This window comes from Pleurodeles waltl, chromosome 3_1 (assembly GCF_031143425.1).
Source record: "Pleurodeles waltl isolate 20211129_DDA chromosome 3_1, aPleWal1.hap1.20221129, whole genome shotgun sequence".
Classification (NCBI taxonomy): Eukaryota; Metazoa; Chordata; class Amphibia; order Caudata; family Salamandridae; genus Pleurodeles; species Pleurodeles waltl.
In genome coordinates this window covers 368246548-368269722 of record NC_090440.1, presented here as the reverse complement: position 1 = coordinate 368269722, position 23175 = coordinate 368246548, and the positions used below count along the sequence as shown (strand labels likewise).

The following is a 23175-nucleotide window of genomic DNA, read 5'->3' as shown; positions in this document are numbered from 1 at the left end:
AAAGTTTCCAATACTGGAGAACTAGAGTTACAGGTAAGTAACTTATTTTCTTAATCCAGTATTGGAACTTTCATAGATTCACATGCTTGAATCAGAAATTTCTGTGGTCACATATACAGACATTCTGCTGTTTATAAGACAGTATTACTACTTTATACAGGTAATGTCTTTAAAATATGCTAAAAGCAGACTTACAAAGTTATTGAAAATGTGCAGACAGTAGAAGTGGCTGGTGGAATACCAAATGGCTCATCTTTATTGGAACAGATGTCTCAGCACTGCCTGCCCAACCGCTGCATCCCTCGGCGTTTCCGTATCTAGGTGTAGGTATGTGCAATTTTCCACGTTGCAGCTCGGCAGATGTCCAGCAATGATACTCCTGCACACAATGCACAGGACATGGAAATGGCTCTGGTTGAATGTGCGTGCACTTTAGAATCTAAAGGTCAACTGGCTTTTCGATGGCAATGAACAATTGCATTTGTAATCAATCAAGAAACAGTCTGTTTAGTTACGGTGCACCCCTTTCTAGGGGCACGAAAAGCTACGAAAAGCTGGTTTGTCTTTCTAAAAGCTTTAGTCCTGTCCAAATAAAACTTGAGGCATCTCCTCAGACCTAGTGAGTGGAGGGATGTCTCTGCCGCCATTTGAGGTTTTGGAAACAATGCCCTCAGCACCACAGGTTTGTTAAGATGAAAGTCCAAGGGGACCTTGGAGACAAAACCAGGATTGATGCGTAAAATAACTCTATCCTCTCTGAATTGTAAGAAGGGCTCCTGTATTGTAAATGCCTGGATTTCACTGACCCTGCGTGCAGACGTAAGCGCAAGGAGGAGGGGCAACCTTCCAAGTAAGGTATTTGATGTCCATCCTATTTATGGGCTCAAATGGTTCTTTTATCAACTCGCCAAGAACGTGTTAAGTTACCATGCCGGAGGAGGGGCTTTGACTAGAGGGAAGGATCTAAAAAGACCTTTTAAGAATTGTTTTATGATTCGCTTAGACAAAAGAGATGGTTTACTGGATATTCTCCTAAACCAAGAAATGGATGCCAGATTAACTCTTACAGACGCATGTGCCCATCCTGAGTGTGCTAGTTGAAACAGATAAGATAAGATCTATTCAGGTGTGGAGGAGAGAGGAGGTATATTAGCAGAACTGCACCACAAACAGAACTGCTTCCACTTTAGGTGGTATGTCTTATTTGTACTGTCTGCTCTGACCTTGGCAAGGATTTCTTTGCAATCCTTAGGGAAGTGGCCAAATTCCTGGAACTCAGAAGCCATGCCAATAAACTTAGAGATTTGGGATCTGGATATCTCACTTGGCCCTGGTTCATGGCCAGCAATGATAAAATCGGCTTCATTTTGATGGGAGGACATAGAGATAGCAGGAGTAGCGCCATGTACCAGTGCTGGCGTGGTCACGCAGGAGCTATTAGTATGATCTGGCAGAGTTCTGATTTGACCTTGCTGATTACTTTTGGGAGGAGAGGAATTGGAGGAAAGGCGTAAGCATAGATTCCTGACCATGCAACCGAAAAGGCCTCCCCCCCCCACAAACCCAGTAGCATAAAACTGGCATTTCGCATTCTGGTAGGTCGCAAAGAGATCGAAGTTCAGTTTGCCTCACTAGAAGAATATTACATCCAGTGTCTTCTGGTCCAATTCCCATTCATGAGGAGATGTTATCAGCCTGCTTAAAGAAGATTGCAATGTCATTTTGATTTCCTGGAATGTGCTCTGCCTTTATGTGCACCGAATGCTGAATGCATCAACTCAAAATGGTTTGTGCTTCCTGGGACAACAGATGTGAGAGATTGTAGTGCATTGTTGTTGTGTTGTCCTTTCTGACAAGTACTGCTGATGCACAAATTCTCAGAAGGAAGGCTTGTAACGCTAAATACACTGCTCTCAGTTCGAGGAGGCTGATGTGAAGAGTGCCGAGTGAGGTAGGCCCTTTGCTGCTTACTTGAAGATCCTGTAAGTAGACGCCCCATCTGTCCTGCAACACATCCGTTGTTGAGGTTAACAGGGAAATTTGAGCTAAGAAGTGAAGGCCTCCCAAGACATTTGCATGGACCGTCCACCAATTGAGAGATTATCATGAGTGGAGTTACCTGGATTATATCTTCCAAGGACTCTCACATCTGTTTCCATTACTTGTGTGGCTCCTCCTGGAGTGGGCGCATATGAAGGCGACAGTATTGACTCACACCGATACAAAATTACATCATTCTTATCAAAGATTTGTATTGTCTATGGACAGGCAATTATACGAGCCCTAAAAGATCTGTGCAGTGATGGAAACGACAAGCCCCTCACAGCTGCAGTTCTCCAGACCATGCTGACTATTTGGGGGGTGGGAATCTCAACTTATCACATGGATTTACAGAGCACTGAATGGGAAGACTGAATGTTCACTGGGTGGCCTGCAACATAAATGGGACACAGATATAGGCAGAAACGTGACAGATGCCGAATGGGCTAGGACCCTAGTATATGCACACAAGGCTTAACAAAAAACACATGCCTGAAGTACATACAGTACAACTACGTCCATAGGACCTACCTCACGCCACATAGAATTAACCGGATATATGGTGTGATGTCAGGGGCATGCCCTCGATGCCAGCTGATTGATACTGACTTTTGTCACATGACCTGGGAATGTCAAACATTAAGATACTATTGAGGAGAGTCCTTGCGCGGCTCAACAGCACATTAGACAAGCAACTGGATAACTGGTCCACTGTATGTTTACTGGGGCTTTTTGACAGGAACTGTCCTAAATAGTTGGGGAACAGGTTTGCTGACCTGGCATTGGTGTTAGCACACAGGAGAGTGTCAATTGCCTGGAAAAATAAATATGGGCCTAGACTGGACACATGGGTAGCGGATGTCACACGCTGTGCAAGAGAGAGAAGAGATGAGAGGACTGAGGTGCAGACCGATGGCCTCCCCTGTGGGGAGCGGTGGCAGACACCTGGGAAACCCTAAATGCGGCCATAGATGAGGACTCTGATGAACCTCTAATCAATGAGGGTTAGAAGTATGATAAGTACATACTCAATTCCCTCCTGTAAGTTTACACACCTGGTATGACCCTCCTGGCTGACCCCTGAGTGAGCCCCCTAGCGTCCTACCCTCCGTCCTCGGTGGGCCCCCCTCTGTCACAGACAGGAGGGGGGGACACATTGAGGAACGCGTGGCATGCAGCCTGGCAATTGCACCCGTACTCCATAAAGTTAAGTCTGACATATCTGGGCAAGTTACATGGTTAGTTTGTTACTTTTATACTAGAGAAGGGCTTTTATATGGGTTTAAAGAGATGCAACTGGTGGAAACTGACTCCCTGTCTCACAAGCATGACACTTTGACTCTGCAGCTCCTAAAATGCCTGCATCATGGACTACCAATGCATTTGAATATAGAATTATAACAAAGGTCACTCTGAGTTTGTGGCATTATAATGTATGAAGCAGTCACCAACTGATGGCACGCAATGGTGTGCGATATGTCCGTGTAATACGTTACAGCATCAAAAATAATGTGTCTCATTTGAAATACAAATAAAAGTGTTTTAAAAAAAAGTCTTTCCCCCTTTGAGAATAGGGTATGACTTCTATTGCTCTTTTCCGTAACATGATCTCCGCTTCTAAGCTGAGCAAATGCAGATGTTTTGTTGCATTAGAGAAGGTGGTGTCAATGGGGTTTTTGTACAAACTTTAGACTGTGGCCAAATTGAATTATGTCTAGGGCCCATTGGTACTTGGTTATTTGCCACCACCAATGGAGGTGGTCTTTCAGTGTTCCTTGAAGTCTTGATGGGGGAAGAATGAGAGGTAGCCAGCGCTTGAAGGCAGTCCTTGCCTACAGGAGGCTTCCTTGCCCTGCCTTTCAGGGTTTCCTCTTTGACAAGGTTGCCTTTGCTGATATTGAGGCGTGGCGCTGTGAATACTGGAGGAGTATGTTGGATACCTATACTGTTGGTATCCTCCACAAAATGAAGGCTGGCCACTTCCTCAGGTCCCACAAAAAGGTATTTTTCTATATTGAAGAGTGCCCAGCGATCTGGCGATGTCAGTGTCTGATTTTATAGCTTGAAGCGCATCAACGTGCTTCCCAAACAATATTTTTGTCTGAACCTCAGGTCGGAAATTAGTGGCCATAAGCCACCTTTGACATCTTAATACTGCTGCCCCAGCTAATTGTCTAAAACCCATGGCGGTGAAGTTGAGTGTGTAGTCAATAATTTCGGCAGAACTCTGTCCTTCCAACAATACTTTCTTGGCTTTTCCCTGGATGTTCTCCGGGAGTTCTTCCAAATACTGAGCAATATCCAACCATAGCTGACTGTCATATCTCCAAAAGAGCGCCATGGAATTTGCAGCTCATACAGCAATGGCCAAAATTGAGGAAAAGCGCTTGCCGCTGTTATCAACGTGCCTTCCTTCTATATCTAGCAGTGTGGTTAAAGGTGTGGAAGGGTTACTAGAGCGTTGTTGCACCGACTGAGATAACAGAGTTTGGCTTTGGGTGACTCGTTAGACAGGCAGGAGCGCCATCTGGGGACTTGTACTTTTTTTTTCTTCTAAACAAGTTTAGTTAATACTGCAGGTACTATTGCAGGGTTACGCATCATTTTCAATCCTTGGCTCCAAACATGATAGGAATAACTCTGACAGTTTTCCTGCGGGGCTCTTTGAAATCGTACAGGAAACAATCTTACTGTATTGCTGGCATTGGTAAGTCGAAGCGTGTGGCTGCCCTTTCCAGTAGGTTGTGAAAACCTCCTATATCCTCAAGAGGAGATTCTACTTCAGGTGGTAAGGGAGACGCAGGCGGCGGTATGATATATTCATCCCGTTCATCTTGATGGCTGTGGATCCCACTCTCTTTCCCTTCTTCCTCCGAGGAAGTCTGGTTCTGCGTAGGTACAGCCAGAGGGTAATCTTGTGATTATGTCAGAGGAAACATCTGTGGTTGAGAGGGTTGCTGGGATTGTGGAAATCAGTGATTGTTGTACAGACTTAGATACTGTCGGAAAATGTTCCCTGTAATTTTTCACCATAGTCTGCCGGTCCAACACCATGCCGGAAGGTAGATGTAGGAAAGTACCCTCTTTCTTGGCATGGTTACCCCCATTTTCTGTAAGTTGTCAGGGTATTTGACTGTGTTCACTGGGATCCTGCTAACCAGGACTCCAGTGATTATGCTCTCTCCTTTCAAACTTGGTTACTTTAGCCACTTACACCCCACATTTGGCATACTGGTGCCCCCATGAAAATCCCCTAGTATATAGTACCCAGGGCATTGGGGTACCAGGAGATCCCCCATCAGCTGCAGCATGTATTATGCCACCCATAGTGAGCCCATGCAAAGTATCTGCAGGCCTGCCATTGCAGCCTGTGTGAAATGGTGCATGTACCCTTTTCACAACAGGTCACTGCACCAGGTCACTGTAAGTCACCCCTATGGTAGGCCCTCCTAGCCCAAGGGGCAGGGTGCAAGTACCTGGGTGTGAGGGCACCCCTGCACTAGCAGAGGTGCCCCTACGAACTCCGGATTGATTTTCCTGGACTTTGTGAGTGCGGAGACAATTTGTTTCGTGTTCTGGACTTGGGTCACTACCTATGTCCAGCTACATAATGGCAACTCCGAATCTAGGCATGTTTGGTATCAAACATGTCAGAACCATACACCAATGCTGTTGCCAGTATTGGAAGTATGATTCCATGCTCTCCGGGGGCTCCTTAGAGTACCCCCAGCATTGCTCCTATCAGTCTTCTGTGGTTATCCGAGCAGCACAAGCTACTGCCACCCCTCAAACTGGTTTCTGCTCTCCTGCTGCTTGAACAGCTCAAGCCCAGGAAGGCAGAACAAATGATTTCCTTTGGGTGAGGGGGTAATACCCTTGCCCTTTGGAAATAGGTGTTACTTTGCTTTGGAGGAGTAGACTCCCCAAGCCACTGGTACGCTGGTGCAGAACTGGCAATGCAAAGGGGAGGGACCACGCCCAGAGCTCCTCCAGAGGGTCCCTGGGTTCTGCGATCTTGAATCCAAGGTTGGCAGGGGCCTCTGGGAGCATCTGAGTGGCCAAGATAAGCAGGTGACGTCAAAGCCCCCTCTTGATAGGTGGTCACCTGGCTAGGTGACCAATCCCCTTTCATGGCTACTTAGGGTCTCTCTCTTGGGTGGGTCCTCAGATTCGGTTTGCAAGATTCCAGCAGGACTCCTCTGCAACCTCTACTTCAACTTATGGCCACTGGAACCATGACTGGACCCTCCAAGAACCGACAATCTGCATCCACGACGAAGACTCTGCTTGCAGTATTGTTTCCATGGCTCCCTCCAGCTTCTGCAACGTTTCCCCAGCAGTGCATCCTCTGAGGGCGGCAAATTTTCAGTCTGCACGAGAGAGAAGGAGGAATCTCCCTTGGGGTTAAGTAGTCAGTCCCCTGCATTCACAAGCACCAACTGCAACAACGACCGGCTGCATAGATGTCCTCTCACCCTGAGCTGCGTGGATCCTGCATCACAGGTGGTGGTCCAAAGTAGTCCTCCTGGTCCTCTCTGCCAGCTGGCCAACTTTGGTGGAGGTAATCCCTTGTCTTTCCACACAGGACAGTACCAACGTGCACCACGTCTCTTCCAGCCAACAAGACCTGTTGCCATCTCCTCCAAGCAATCTTCAGGCTCCGTGTAGCCTCAGCCCCCAGCACTCCTTCGTGCGACACACAACCATCTATGTACTTCTCCTGCAGCGGGGGACCCTTCTCCAGTTGTGCTGCTTAGGGTTCTCTGTGACTCCTGGTTCATCATTAGGTGGGTCTCCTGTGGGGGCTGCCTCTACTTGTGTGGACTCTCTGCCTTGCTGAGGTACCTCCCCCCCCCCCCCCAGGACTTCCCCAGTGGTTTGAGTCCTCCTGGACCTTGCTGGTCCCTGGCAGCTCCACTTGTGCTTCACCGCGACTTCTGCCTTTGCCAAGGCTTGTTGGTGGCTTTCCCATGCCACTGACTGACTGCAATCTTCTATCCGGCGTGGGACTTCAACTTCAACCTCCAGGAACTCTTCACCTGCTCCAGGGCTGCATTCCTGACCGTCTTCGTCCCACAGTCGACCAACTCCTGCAACCACAGCAGGGTGGGCAGTGGTTCCTGTCATTGGACTCTTCTGTGACTTCTGGACTTGGTTCCCTTCTTCCAATGGTCTTCCTCTTCAGGAATACACCACTAGTTTCTTGCAGTCTTGTCTGAGTGTTGCATTTTCTTATTTTCCTTTCTTTTGTGTGGTGTGGGGAAAATCCAGTAACTTACTCCTTTCTTCCCGCTCGCAAGAGTGCACTGTGGTACTTACATTTGGGGTTTGCTAGTACCCCCAGCTCCCTTCTACACATTCTACTTACCTAGGTGGGGGTCCTGTATTCGCATTCCATTTTTTAGTCTATGGTTTGGGCTTCCCCTAGGTCAGAGGTCTTCAAACCTTTTGATGCTGGGACCCCCGTCTCAAAATGTTTTATGTGTAAGGACCCCCTCTGACACAAATTTCTAGAACCTGGTACTCCTCATCATTGACAATCATAAATGTCTCCAATTCCCACAGCAAATTATTTTTTCAGTTAGGAAATATCAAACAGTGTTTAGCAAACCAAAGGTCAGTAGTGTGGGGGCATGGTTAAAGGTGTGACTAAAAACTAAGGTCTGAATATATGAGGAACTGGCATAGAGCAGTGGCGCAAGTCTTCTTGCTACACTGCCCTATGACAATATAAAAGGAATGGACCATATTTATGAAATACAGTGCATTCCTGTCCTTTCCCCCTGTGCTGGTGCACAAATTGCTGCCTAGCTCCAACGAAGGATGGATTGTTTTTGTGCAGGAATGGGTACCTTACTGCACAAAAACAATCCCAAGAGGCATTTCCTCTTTCTATAAGTGCAGCAGATAGCAACACACATGGAAAGAGGAAAAAACAAGTAGAAATTAAAACATTTTTCCTCATTACACCTGCTCTGGGGAGGCGTAGGTTTTTGGCACTGATGCACTTTATGTGATTTTGTACATCTAGGGCAGCTTCAAAATCCATGGGTGTTGCATGGGAACACCCACCACAATGCCCATGGATTGCCTTCTTGACGCAAAGTAAGGCAACACAGTGGCTTGCACTGCTTTGCCTTATTCCATATCTATGACGCCATGAAAAGCCATGCAGAGTGGCTTTGCGTCACCTCTAGGTATGAATGAGAGGCTTGCACCGCCGGAGAATCGAATATATGATGCTCTGGCTGTGTAAGCTTCTCATAAATAAGCCCCAAAATATTCTGTAATTATTTTTAAAGTCTTTCACTTTCAGGTAGCTACATATAAAATAACAGTGAGCTTAAATGGAATAAAATAAGAGAAAGATGTTACTCATTGGGAGATGCACTGTAGTGCATTATGAAACCACTATTTGATAGTGCACTGCAGAGGTCTGTGTATAAAGGAAAAGCAAAATAATTAAATCTTGGTTGGCGCAGTGGAGAATAGTGACTTGAGTATTTTCAGTGCTACGAGGTCACAGCCTGTGACAGAAAGCACTGTGAATATGTGAGGCATTATTTTATACTTGCGTTACACACATATTAAGATGGGCCACTACAAAAAGGTTTAAGATAAAACAGAGCTTCCAAAATGTAGATTTAAGTAATATCAGAGCATATGTAATGCCATATTTAATAGCTGTCCCTTCAACACCTCCAGGTGAAAGAAGTAAGCGCTATGTAAATATAATTACAATTAAAATCACACACTTCACAGTACAGTTAACTCTGCACTAATACTCATAAAGAATAAATGTTTGTCATAATAAAGCTTTGAGTGACTCGATCATTCAAACCCAAGATCCGGCTACCAAGCAGCCTTTATAGTTGCAGATTATCCTTTACATTTGCAGAGCAACTTGTAGGGCACATTTGCATTTCATTCAGGAAGCAAGCACCCTGGCACGAAAGTGCTTTTAGCTGTCTGTGTGGCTTTATTTCTCAGCACAGGAGACTCAGTAAATCAAAGTTCAGCGGAGGCATTTTTTAATGATAGGAGAAGTGAGGCTGGGGGAATGCGCGAGCCCCTGCCCATGTCTCCATGGCCCCCCCTGTGGGTCGCAACCCCCAGATTGAAGACCTCTGCCCTAAGGTCACAATTGTCTATTGCATTTGCACTGTTTTCTTCGGCTTTCTATGCCTATTTCTGATTACTAGTGTACGTGTCTAGTGTGTTACCGCTCAGTGGAGGGTGTCCTCTCTAGTACTTTTTTGTGTCACTAAAATAAAATACCTTTATTTTTGTAACACTGAGTGTTTTCTTTCATGTATGTAAGTGCTGTGTGACCTCAGTGATAATGCATGAGCTTTGCATGTGTCCTAGAAAAGCCTAGGCTAGTCATCCACAGCTACCTTTAGAGAGCCAGGTTTGTAGTCACTGCCCACACTACACTAATAAAGAATACCTGGTATAAGGGGTAAGTACCTTAAGGTACCCACCACACACCAGGCCAGGTTCCTACAGTAGACATACCATCTCCCACTGCTGATGAGGGGGTTGGTCATATTATGAGCCATCATCTGAATATTCCTGACACTTGACATGCAGCTGTGAAGAGCTTCTAGCCACTCCATATAGCCCATCTTCTTCCGAATCATCCTCATCCAAAAGGTGGGATGGTAGAAGCCTAGTAACTTTGCTAGATGTCGTCAGAGATGGGGCCAAGCATGCTTTTTTAAGCTTTTTAGGTCTTATCTATCTGTTCCGTCGACAAGACAAGAGACAGTGTTCATGGTCTCTGCGTTCTTGACGGTGTTTTTAGGGTTGTCAATGAGAGACTGATCGTGGTCATCGACAGTGGTAAATTTGACAACTTATTCGTTGACAGAGGCATCGTCAATGGGAGAGTCTTCAATGGAGGCGTCGTCGACAGCAGTAGCATCGTCGGTGGAGTCGTCGATGGGTGCTCCGTCGACAAGAGTGTTGATGGCGGGAGAATCGTCGACAAGGTGCGCAGTGTTGACACCTGTGCCGTCGACCGGGATATCGTGCAGAGGCTTTTTTTTATTTTTTAAGTGTACTGCAAAGGAGGTGTTGGGGGCTCAGAATGAGATTCCCTTTTTGATTTTGAAATGGAATCTGACTTTTTTGTTTTCTCTGACTGTAATGACTGTTTCTTTGAAGGTCTACGAAGTTTTGAGGAGCCCTCAGATGACTTTAGTGACTTTTGTGGAGGTTCCTTAGAGACAGGTGATGTATCTCTCTCACTATGTCTCTTCACTGGTGTCTTGGTGACTGAAACGGAAGAGGAGGTACTCTGATCGTCAGAGAATGGGTTGTCTCTAGATTTCACCTTCTTTAGCCAGAGGAGGACACGTCCCTCACGATCTTTTAATGTCTTTGCAGAGAATTTGCAACATACCTTGCATTCGATGATCTTATGACTTATTTGCAGTCATAACATGGGTCATCATTATGAAGCCTCTTCTTCATGCAGGTAGCACAAGATCTGAAAACCCCTTTTTTCTGTGTCTCTTACATGGTGGATGTAAGTTTGAAACACCAACCTGAAGAGAATTCATCTTCTGTGAAGAAGGTCAAAATTTCAATAAAAAAAACCTCAGAATAACTGTCTGAGAACAAAATTAGCAGAGCTCAGAGGATGCTACTTAGCATGACGTGCGGTGGAAAATCTGAGGAAAGCAGCTCCTCACAGGAGGGTTCTAGAGGATGGTGTAGCCTGACTGGTGGACTCTACGATTTGGTCCTTTTTACAAAAAAAGGACTGTGATATGTTAATAAGCTAAAGGCTTACGGCCTGTAATGCATATTAACATTAGAGCATTGCTTTTATATAAATCTCGACGTGGGGGAAGGATTCAAGCATGTGAATCTATGAACGTTCCAATACTGTAGTAAAGTTATACTCCTCTCCCCGTCATAAAAATGCAAGTTAAGGTGTAAACGTACTTGAATACCTAAAAAATGAAAATGTCACTTACCCAGTGTACATCTGTTCGTGGCATTAGTCGCTGCAGATTCACATGTTTGGCACAGTCCGCTGCCTGGTGTTGGGCTCGGAGTATTACAAGTTGTTTTTCTTCGAAGAAGTCTTTTTGGTCACGGGACCGAAGGACTCCTCCCTCTTTGGCTCCATTGCGCATGGGCGTCGACTCCATCTTAGATTGTTTTCCCCGCAGAGGGTGAGGATGGAGTTGTTTGGTATAAATAGTGCCCATGCAATGGAGTGAATATGTATGTATGATAAGAGTTTCTAATAATTTTTTACAAATGTTTAAATGTTTAAGGTTTATGATCTACTTCTAAACGGCTACAGGCTTCCCGGGGAGGTGGGAGGGTACATGTGAATCTGCAGCGACTAATGCCACGAACAGATGTACACTGGGTAAGTGACATTTTCAGTTCGATGGCATATGTTGCTGCAGATACACATGTTTGGCATAGACTATAAAGCAGTTACCTCCCCTAAAAGCGGTGGTTTAGCCTGTAGGAGTTGAAGTAGTTTGGAATAATGTTCTTAGTACAGCTTGGCCCACTGTAGCTTGTTGTGCATTTAGTACGTCTACACAGTAGTGTTTAGTAAACGTATGAGGCGTAGACCAGGTTGCAGCCTTACATATTTCGCTCATAGGAATGTTTCCTAGAAAGGCCATTGTAGCACCTTTCTTTCTGGTTGAGTGTGCCTTTGGTGTAATAGGCAATTCTCTTTTGGCTTTAAGATAGCATGTTTGAATGCATCTGACTATCCATCTAGCAATGCCTTGTTTAGAGATTGGATTTCCTATGTGTGGTTTTTGAAAAGCTATGAACAGTTGTTTTGTTTTCCTGATTAGCTTTGTTCTGTCAATGTAATACATTAGTGCTCTTTTGATGTCTAATGTATGTAGTGCCCTTTCAGCCACAGAATTTGGTTGTGGGAAGAACACTGGCAATTCTACTGTTTGATTTAAATGGAATGGTGAGATTACTTTTGGCAGAAATTTTGGATTTGTTCTTAGAACTATTTTATTGTTGTGTATTTGAATAAATGGTTCTTGTATGGTAAATGCCTGTATTTCACTTACTCTTCTGAGGGATGTGATTGCAATGAGAAATGCGACCTTCCAGGTTAGATATTGCATTTCACAGGAATGCATGGGTTCGAAAGGGGGACCCATGAGTCTTGTTAAGACGATGTTAAGATTCAATGAAGGAACTGGTGGTGTTCTTGGTGGTATAATTCTTTTTAGCCCTTCCATGAATGCTTTAATAACTGGTATTCTAAATAGAGAGGATGAATGAGTAGTTTGTAGGTAAGCAGATATAGCTGCGAGGTGTATTTTTATAGATGAAAAAGCGAGATTTGCTTTTTGCAAATGTAGTAAGTATCCTACTATGTCTTTAGTAGAGGCATGTACTGGTTGTATTTGATTGGTATGGCAGTAGTAAACAAATCTTTTCCACTTAGATGCATAGCAGTGTCTAGTGGAAGGTTTTCTAGCTTGTTTTATGACCTCCATGCATTCTTGTGTGAGGCCCAAGTGTCCGAATTCTAGGATTTCAGGAGCCAAATTGCCAGATTCAATGATGCTGGGTTTGGATGTCTGATCTGTTGTTTGTGTTGTGTTAACAGATCTGGCCTGTTGGGTAGTTTGACATGCGGTACTAGTGAAAGGTCTAGTAGAGTTGTATACCAAGGTTGTCTTGCCCATGTGGGTGCTATCAGTATGAGTTTGAGTTGGTTTTGACTTAACTTGTTTACTAGATATGGAAGGAGAGGGAGAGGGGGAAAAGCGTACGCAAATATCCCTGACCAATTCATCCATAGAGCATTGCCTTGTGATTCGCAGTGTGGGTACCTGGATGCGAAGTTTTGGCATTTTGAGTTTTCTCTTGTTGCGAACAAATCTATCTGGGGTGTTCCCCAAATTTGAAAGTACTTGTTCAGAACTTGGGGGTGAATTTCCCATTCGTGGACTTGTTGGTGGTCTCGCGAAAGGTTGTCTGCTAGTTGGTTTTGTATTCCTGGAATAAATTGTGCTATTAGGCGAATGTTGTTGTGAATCGCCCACTGCCAAATTTTTTGTGTTAGGAGGCACAATTGTGTTGAGTGTGTTCCTCCTTGTTTGTTTAGATAATACATTGTTGTTATGTTGTCTGTTTTGACAAGAATGTATTTGTGTGTTATTATGGGTTGGAAGGCTTTTAACGCTAGAAATACTGCCAACAGTTCTAGGTAATTGATATGAAATTTTGTTTCGTGTATATCCCATTGTCCTTGAATGCTGTGGTGATTGAGGTGTGCTCCCCACCCTGTCATGGAAGCATCTGTTGTTATAACGTATTATGGCACTGGGTCCTGAAATGTCCGCCCTTTGTTTAAATTTTTTCTGTTCCACCATAGAAGCGAGAGGTATGTTTGGCGGTTTACCAACACCAGATTTTGAAGTTGACCCTGTGCCTGTGACCATTGTGATGCTAGACACTGTTGTAAGGGTCGCATGTGTAGTCTTGCGTTTGGGACAATGGCTATGCATGATGACATCATGCCTAGAAGTTTTAGCGCAAATTTTGCTTGTATCTTTTGGTTTGGAAACATAGCACTTATTAGCTTGTGGAATGCCTGCACTCTTTGTGGACTTGGAGTGGCAATTCCCTTTGATGTGTTGATGGTTGCTCCTAGATATTGTTGTGTTTGACACGGTTCTAGGTGTGATTTTGTGTAGTTGATGGAAAACCCCAGTTTGTGAAGGGTTTGTATGACAAAGGTGGTGTAGTTTGCGCATTTTTTTACTGTGTTGGTTTTGATTAGCCAGTCGTCTAGGTAAGGGAACACATGTATCTGTTGTCTCCTGATGTGTGCTGCTACTACTGCTAGACATTTTGTGAACACTCTTGGTGCAGTTGTTATTCCGAATGGCAACACCTTGAATTGGTAATGTATTCCTTTGAATACAAACCGTAGGTACTTTCTGTGAGAAGGGTGTATTGGTATATGAAAGTACGCATCCTTTAGGTCTAATGTGGTCATGTAATCTTGCTGTTTGAGCAGTGGAATGATGTCTTGTAGTGTGACCATGTGAAAATGGTCCGATATGATGTAGGTATTTAGTGTCCTGAGATCTAATATTGGTCTCAATGTTTCGTCTCTTTTTGGAATTAGAAAGTACAGGGAGTAAACTCCTGTGTTTTTTTGTTGTACTGGTACTAATTCTATTGCATCCTTTTGCAGTAGTGCTTGAACTTCTAGTCCTAAAAGTTCTAAATGATGTTGTGACATTTTGCGTGTTTTGGGGGGGATGTTCGGTGGGAAGTTGTGGAATTCTATGCAATAGCCATGTTGGATTATTGCTAATACCCAATTGTCTGTTGTAATCTGTTGCCAAGATTGGTAGAATTGGCTTAGTCTTCCCCCCACTGGTGTTGAGTGAAGGGGTTGCGTGACTTGAAAGTCACTGTTTAGGTGGAGGTGTTTTTGGAGTCTGGAATCTTCCCCTACTCCTTGGGAATTGACCCCCCCGATATCCCCTGAAACCTCCCCTTTGGAAGGAACCCTGATATGGTGTGGTTCTTGATTGTTGGCTGGTGGTGTCTGTGGGTTGGCCACGAAACCCCCCTCTAAATGGAGTTTTTTTGAAAGAGCCTCTGCTCTGCGGGGAGTAGAGTGCGCCCATGGCTTTGGCCGTGTCTGTGTCCTTTTTAAGTTTTTCAATGGCTGTATCCACTTCCGAGCCAAACAGTTGTTTCTCGTTGAAGGGCATATTAAGGACAGCCTGCTGGATTTCAGGTTTGAAGCCTGAAGTGCGTAGCCAAGCGTGTCTCCTTATGGTGACAGCAGTGTTGACTGTTCTTGCTGCAGTATCGGCTGCGTCTAGTGAAGAGCGGATTTGATTGTTTGAGATCGTTTGTCCCTCTTCCACTATTTGCTGCGCCCTTTTTTGGTATTCCTGGGGAAGATGGTCTACGAGAAGTTGCATCTCGTCCCAGTGTGCGCGGTCATATCTGGCCAGCAGCGCTTGTGAATTTGCGATGCGCCACTGGTTGGCTGCCTGTGACGCCACTCTTTTCCCTGCCGCGTCAAATTTTCGGCTTTCTTTGTCCGGAGGTGGGGCGTCGCCAGATGTATGTGAATTTGCTCTTTTGCGAGCTGCCCCTACTACCACAGAGTCGGGTGGTAACTGCGAAGTAATAAACACTGGGTCTGTGGGTGGTGGTTTGTATTTCTTATCCACCCTTGGGGTGATGGCTCTTGATTTTACGGGCTCCTCAAAAATTTGTTTTGCGTGCCGTAACATCCCTGGTAGCATTGGGAGACATTGATATTGGCTATGTGTAGCCGAGAGGGTGTTAAACAAGAAATCATCCTCTATAGGATCGGAATGCAGTTGGACATTGTGGAAGTCTGCAGCCCTAGCCACCAGTTGCGAGTATGAGGTACTGTCCTCTGGCGGTGACGGCTTTGTGGGGTATGACTCGGGATCATTGTCCGGCACTGGGGTGTCATACAGGTCCCAAGCGTCTTGATCCTGATCATCATGACTTATGGTAGTTTGCGCTGGTGAGTGCATTTGTGGCGGTGTTTGTGCCGGCGATGCCTGTGGAGGAGAGGGCGGAGGCGTGACTTTTTTAACCACTTTGGCTTGTGGTTGTGTGTCATCCTTTGGAAGTCCGATCCTTCTTTTCCTCATGATTGGGGGAAGGGTTGATATCTTCCCTGTATCTTGCTGGATGCACAGTCTCTTTTGTGTGTAGTCCGATTCTACACTTTGGAGCTCTTGTCCAAATTTGTGCATTTGGCCACTTAGTCCTTGTTCCTCTGAGTAGGATGAAGGTGTGGTATTTTTCGGCGCCGAGAGAGAATCTTTTTTCAGTTTCGGCACCGACAGAATTTTTGTTCCTTTCGGCATGGATTCTCGGTGCCAATGTTTTTCGGTGCCGGTATCTTGTTTTTGTCTCTCGGAGCCGCTTTCTCGGCTCCGAGGTTGCTCCATAGCGGTCCCTCGACCGGAGTCGGGTGTCTTCGCTATGGGCGTGCCCTTTTTCGGCCCCTTCGACGGGTCGCCTGATTTATGGGTCGAGCCATGGCCTGTTGGCAGTGGCGTCCCCTGGGCTTTCGGTTTGTCGATGGATTTACTTTTCGACGTCTTACTCACAGTTTGTTGCTGTTGTTCGACGTCGGAGTCTCCGGATTCTGATTCCGGAACCGAGAATGTTTCCTCTTCGTCGTCGAAACGTTGTTTTGTCGACGTGGACGCCATTTGGTGACGCCTGGCTCTTCGGTCCCGGAGTGTTTTTCTGGACCGGAAGGCTCGACAGGCTTCACAGGTATCCTCCTTGTGCTCGGGGGACAAGCACAAGTTACAGACCAAGTGCTGATCTGTATAAGGATACTTACTGTGACATTTTGGGCAGAAACGAAACGGGGTCTGTTCCATCGGCTTCGATGTCGCACGCGGTCGGGCCGACCAGGCCCCGATGGGGGATCGAAACTGCCCCAAAGTCTTCCGATGATCGGTGTCGATGTACCTAACTATCCCGATACCGAACGGAACAATACCGACGCTTTCTTCCGAGATTCTGACTAACTTTCCGAACCGAAACACGGAGCGAAAAGGAATACGTCCGAACCCGACAGCGGAAAAAAACAATCTAAGATGGAGTCGACGCCCATGCGCAATGGAGCCAAAGAGGGAGGAGTCCTTCGGTCCCGTGACCAAAAAGACTTCTTCGAAGAAAAACAACTTGTAATACTCCGAGCCCAACACCAGGCAGCGGACTGTGCCAAACATGTGTATCTGCAGCAACATATGCCATCGAACCAATGATTTCACTCCCAAGCTCAAATCATCAGTGAAATTACTCAGCGTGACTCTGAATTCCTTACTGCCTTTTAATCAACACCGCAACACTTGGTTAAAAGAGCTAACTTCTTTTGTCACGCCCTAAAAAAGGCAGAGTCATCATGCTCAAAGGTCAACTGAAAAAAAGCTGTTCATGCCCTTTCGACCACGTCTGGACTTTGAAAACTATCTTGGCATGGGCTCCCTAACTGCACCGAGCCCCGTTAAAAGCCACATTCACTCTGCAGCCAGGCTAAGTAATTAAAACATTATGTCTAACATAAATGAATTATATTTGCTATCTCCAAAGCTCTAGAATCATCTTCAAACTCTGCTGCTTGATGTACAAAGCTTTACATACCAGAAATGATCATGATTGACCACTCTTATGCCCCATTTCACGAGGACAAAGAAGGCTCTGCAGCTAAAATATTCCCAGATGAGACTCTGAAATTCAGAACTTCCTTTGATTAGAACAGATCATTTTCCTGAGCTGCAGTTTCCGCATGGAAATCTCTAACGATAAATGTCATAATGCATCCAACCCTTTTCACATTCAGGAAACATCTAAACACATTTATTTCATCCTCTTCCTTGATTAACTGCCTTCACCTCCATGCACTGCCAGCTCCAAAGCAAACTGTTACTGAACCACCCTATCTTTCACTTACCTCTTCTATGCGTAGAGCCTACCCCGTTGACATCTTCATATTTGTTTGCTCATATTACTTCATTATTCTCCTTTCCTCAGTGCACATTAGTTTTGCTTTTCATACAATAGTTCTAGTTCAGTTTTTGATGCTTCCATGTCTAATAGATTGCTTTGAATAAATGTAAAGCACCTACATGAGCATGGGTGCTTGTGTGTTTTAGAAGATAAAAAATAAACAAGCACATAAATTGTGTGAACATCTACACACATTTAATACAGTATTATCAATAGTAAATTAATCAAACCTAAAAAAAAAAAATTAAAAAAAAAAAAAGAAGTCAGACTCCCTACTTTACTATTTATTAAACAAAGATCTTATTCTTACCTGGTGTATCAGAGGAGTTAGATAACGGTGCTGATGCTTCTGCTAATGCTGCGAGTGTAGCAAGTACTGATGTTGAGGAATTACCAAACTGTACAGTAGAGGAGACTCCAGATTCATCTACAAAGAATAGAATTATTCATTTCCATAAAACAATTTAATAAAATAGACTACAGTTAACCTGGGTTTGCAAAATAGCATCCATATTCAGACTTCAAAGTAATTTATAAAATCCTGCTTCTGTTTGTTGAGGGGGAAGGAAATCTATTAGTGTACTCCATTCCTGGCACTGTCTGGTTAGAAAGTAGCAACTTACTCCTCAATATTACGCATATGCAACGGTCCAGCACATCCTTTACGACGAGCCAACAACACAAAATAATCTGCAAATGAGAAAAGAAATGGCACAAATCCCTACCTTAAGATGACCCGCAATTGCTGAAAGATTAATACAGAAAACCTGAAGAAAATACATCTCCCCAGCTAAATATACTTATTGCTTGTTAATCAACACAGATGGCCTCCAACAGCAGCAAAGCATTATTTAATTCAACAAAGCACTGGGTAATCCCACTGCCTGAACACACTGTGCTCGTTCAATGGAAATATGAAAAAACCATAACACCGTTCTTCCTTAGCAACCTGAACAAAAAGCACTATGCAATCAGCCGTACAACTCCAACCCATGCCAACATTCCTGACACTCCACTCTATGACATCATCATCACTCAAACCAAAGATGCATACATAGTACATCTTCTTTAGAATAACTAGGTAGTCAATACAGTACTCTAAAAAGGCTTCTTCAAAGCCAGGCACACTCACTAAAAAAATTAAAACACCCTTAACCCAGATAACTGTAACCCAGATACAGTTACAATAAGTACACATAGATTATTAGCATTCCATTTTAAACAATGCAATGGCTATAAATAACATGATCAAACAGCAACAATAACAATCAAACCACTAACAATCACCTTACTCATGATTAATAGTCCAAACTCAGGACACATCACAGCACTGCAGCCACCGTTTCATTGGTGGCTGATGCGCTCCGTATCACCACCAACTACAATGTCTGTGTTTTGTAGCATTTCTGGACTTCTAAGCAGCATGCAAACGACAACCATAATTTCAAGAAGCATCATACATAACTGCTTCAGCAACCAGTTCACCCAAGTAACCATTTCCAGGTCTCAAGAAATGCTATTATTACCCTAAGTGCTCTCAAAATATCAATCAATTTCATCCCAGTCCAATGCAATCAAAACATGCAGTCACTCAAAAACCTCCCAGTTAATCAAGAAATTAACCACAATTATCCCTACTCTTCTATTATCTAGTGCCTTCTAGATAATAATTATGTGAAGCATAAGCCTTTTGGACTTTGTGTTAAACAGCAGAAGAGGATACAAGACCACTGGGAGTTAGAGAAAGCTGGGAGGAATGAAGCACTCCAGACCTCCTTCCGAAGCGGTTTCAGGATGAAGGCAAAAAGAGAATAAAGCAAGTAGAACTTTTACATTCACCTCACTGCCCACAGTTCATGAGACCCCACGTACATAAGAGTGCCAAAGAAAATTACAGTCCTAATCACAACAGGGAAACTGTGCTCTGTCAAAGGATAAGGCATCATGTGCACCGTCAAGACCGCTATCAAGGCATTACCATTCAAGATGTACAGGCGCAAGCTCATCCACGTCAATAAAACTAGCAGTCACACACACACACACACCGTCAAGCTCAATATCACGAAATAATGTCAAGGAAAGAATGCAGCAGCATTTGACAGGGAGGCACATGACTTTGTAGATGAGAAAGGCTCTTGCTCCGAATCAAGAGGTCAGAGGTCTAGGCAGTCCCAGTTATCAACCTCTCCAACAAGTGGAGCAACTTCTACATTAATGCCAAACAGACATTTCTACATAGTTCCTTCTGAGAAGATCCTTCCCACCGTGGATTTGGTGCATGGAATAAAGTACAGAAGGGAAACCTTCCAGCTTCTTTTTCAACAAGGAGTGTTGGAGATTGTCATACTTACTGACCTGTTGACTCAGCTTGTCCATTTTCAGTTACACAACAGTCACTGCCACCTACACCTAGCCTAAAGCATTCACTAATCCAGGTGCTGGATGATAGTAAGAAAAAAGTAGGAGGAGCCCTTGTTATACGCTTGTTGGTGGCTATCCAGGGATCTGTTGAGGAGAGATTCCCTCTTCTTTAGTCTCCCAAAAACAACCAAAAGAGGGGGCACAAGAGCCTCATAGAACACCATCAAACATGCAAACTGTGATGAGAGGAATGCGTGCAATCGGTCTAACTACTGGGTTCAAACTGAGGGGGATGTTGTGTAAATAACGATGGAATGGAATGCAGCCCAGAGTAATTATCAGTGGCTGAGATTTACTTAAGCATTCATCATGTTTTCTATAGAATGTTGCCTAAGTGAGACGAGTATGCCCAGATGTGAGTCCCATTCACAGTGTCACTGGAACAAAGCTATACCCGGCTGATGAGCCCATAACAATGGCAAGACCGTTCCTGGGTTGCTCGTGTTCCAGTTCAGGGAAGACTGGCCACACAAAAGGTGATGGGATGAATGCTTACAATAAGCTTAACCATTGGCAATCGATTGAGGTAGCATTCCAACCCATCGTTCATTGGAGCAGGGGCTCCAATAGGAACAGTGCAGCCCGAACTGTCGGGCTAGGTCCTACCTGACCAACAAAAAAAAAAAAGGTAACCCAACACTGGTTTTGCCCTGATCAAGATCTACTCTGAGGTGATATGGTGAGCAACACCACGATGGTAACCCAAGCGCCTGACAGTGGTTAGATAAATTGCATTATTTGCATCACTTTAGAGTTTTTCACAAAAGAGCAGCTATTCTGGGGACTCAGCAAGTTCCGGATCCCAGTGCAACTAATTAAAATGGATGTGGTTTGATAATGTATACACATACATAGACACATATTTAGCGGACAAAGAAAGGTTTAACACCTTTGCTGCCAGGCCTTTTCACCTCCTGTGCCGAGCCCTTTTTTTTGGGCTATTTGGGGCAGTTCGAGCTTAGGCCCTCATAATGTTTAGTCCACATAAGCTACCCACATCAAATTTGCATCCTTTTGTTCCAACATCCTAGGGATTCTAGAGGTACCCAGAGTTTGTGGGTTCCCCCGAAGGAGACCAAGAAATTAGCCAAAATACAGCAAAATGTAAGTAAAAAAAAAAAAATGGGCTGCAGAAAAAGGCTTGTGTTTTTTTCCCCTGAAAATGGCATCAACAAAGGGTTTGAAGTTTTAAAATCACCATCTTCCCTGCTTTCAGGAACAGGCAGACTTTAATCAGAAAAACATATTTTTCAACACAATTTTGGCATTTTACTGGGACATACACCATTTTACTACTTTTTGTGCTTTTAGCCTCCTTCCAGTTAGTGACAGAAATGGGTGTGAAACCAACGCTGGATCCCGGAAAGCTTGTGTAGATCCTACAATGTTTTCCTACAGAAAATAGCTAAAATAAAAAAAATATTTAAATTGAGGTGAAAAAACAGCCATTTTTCCCCACATTTTACTCTGTAACTTTTTCTTGTGATGTTAGATTTTTTAAAGCAATATACAATTACGTCTGCTGGACTCTCCTGGTTGCGGGGATATAGAGGGCTTGTGGGTTCATCAAGAACCCTAGGTACCCAGAGCCACTAAATGAGCTGCACCTTGCAATGGGTTTTCTTTCTATACCGGGTATACAGCAATTCATTTGCTGAAATATAAAGAGTGAAAAATAGCTATCAAGAAAACCTTTGTATTTCCAAAATGGGCACAAGATAAGGTGCTGAGAAGCAGTGGTTATTTGCACATCTCTGAATTACGGGGTCCCATACTAGTATGTGAATTACAGTGCATTTCTCAAATAGACGTCTTTTTTACACACTGTCTTACATTTGGAAGGGAAAAATGTAGAGAAAGAAAAGGGGCAATAACACTTGTTCTTCTATTCTGTGTTCCCCCAAGTCTCCAGATAAAAATGGTACCTCACTTGCATGGGTAAGTCTAATGCCCGTGCCAGGAAACGCAACATGGACACATCACATTTTTACATTGGAATCTGACGTTTTTTGCAATGTGCCTAGTTGTGGATTTTGGCCTCTAGCTCAGCCAGCACCTAGGGAAACCTACCAAACCTGTGCATTTTTGAAAACTAGAGACCTAGGGGAATCCAAGATGGGGTGACTTGTGGGGCTCTCACCAGGTTGTGTTTCCCAGAATCCTTTGCAAACCTCAAAATTTGGCTCACAAAAACACTTTTTCCACATATTTTGGTGACAGAAAGTTCTGGAATCCGAGAGGAGCCACAAATTTCCTTCCACCCAGCATTCCCCCAAGTCTCCCGATAAAAATAGTACCTCACTTGTGTGGGTAGGACTAGTGCCCGCAAAAGGAAATGCCCCAAAACACAGTAATTGGACGCATCAAAATGATCAAATACAAAATTACCTAGTTTTGAAAGGGGGGAGGGAAGGGGGTTTAGGAGGCACCTGCGTTTTTGGTCCTGGGCTCAGCAGCCATATAGGGAAACCTACCAAACCCCAACATTTCTGAAAACTAGACACCTGTCCAGGGAGGTGTGACTTGTGTGGATCCTCCAGAATCCTTAGCAAACCACACATTTCTGTGTGGGAGCACCGCAAAGGGAAAAAATTTCTACCACCCAATGTTACCCTCAGTCTCCCGGTAAAAATGATACCTCACTTGTGTAGGTGGGCTAAGTGCCTGTGACAGGGAAGAGCCAAAAATATGTAAAAATTGAAGGGGAACCAAGGCGGGTCCAAAACAGCAGTTTGGAAAAAAAGGCTGACAAGTGGGGCAGAATTTTTATCAGCATAGATGAGACAATGCTGGGTGGTATGAAATGTATGGATTCCTGCAGATTCCAGAAGGTTCCATCACAAAAATGTGGGAAAAATGTGTGATTTCCAGCAAAGTTGGAGGTTGGCAGGGCTTTGTGGGTAAGAAAATGGTATGGGGTGCATTTGAAGCACACTAGTTTTCAGATGTGTCTAGGTCTTGTGGATTTTTCTACATGGCAGCATCCCAAAGTCCAAAAAGTGCAGCCTCACCATTCCCAGTGAGATGATTTTAAGAGTCAGCCAAGCTCTTATGGCCCAAATGTAAAGCCAAAACCCAAGATAATCAAATCTCTTCCTGTTTGCCGTGTGATAAGATGTTTTAGTGTGCGGGCGAGAGCTAACCAATTGTTAGGGATCGATA

The 23175-nt window shown here is 44.3% G+C and overlaps 1 protein-coding gene across 4 annotated transcripts in view; it reads right to left on the bottom strand.

Moving 5' to 3' along the window:
* GABPB1 (GA binding protein transcription factor subunit beta 1) overlaps positions 1-23175 on the bottom strand; it is a 368057-nt gene that overhangs the window by 140253 nt on the left and 204629 nt on the right. For all 4 annotated transcript variants that reach the window (XM_069222548.1, XM_069222545.1, XM_069222547.1 and 1 more), the window contains exon 7: positions 17903-18019. In XM_069222548.1, coding sequence (XP_069078649.1) covers positions 17903-18019 — 117 coding nt within the window. The remainder of the gene's footprint in view (positions 1-17902; positions 18020-23175) is intronic.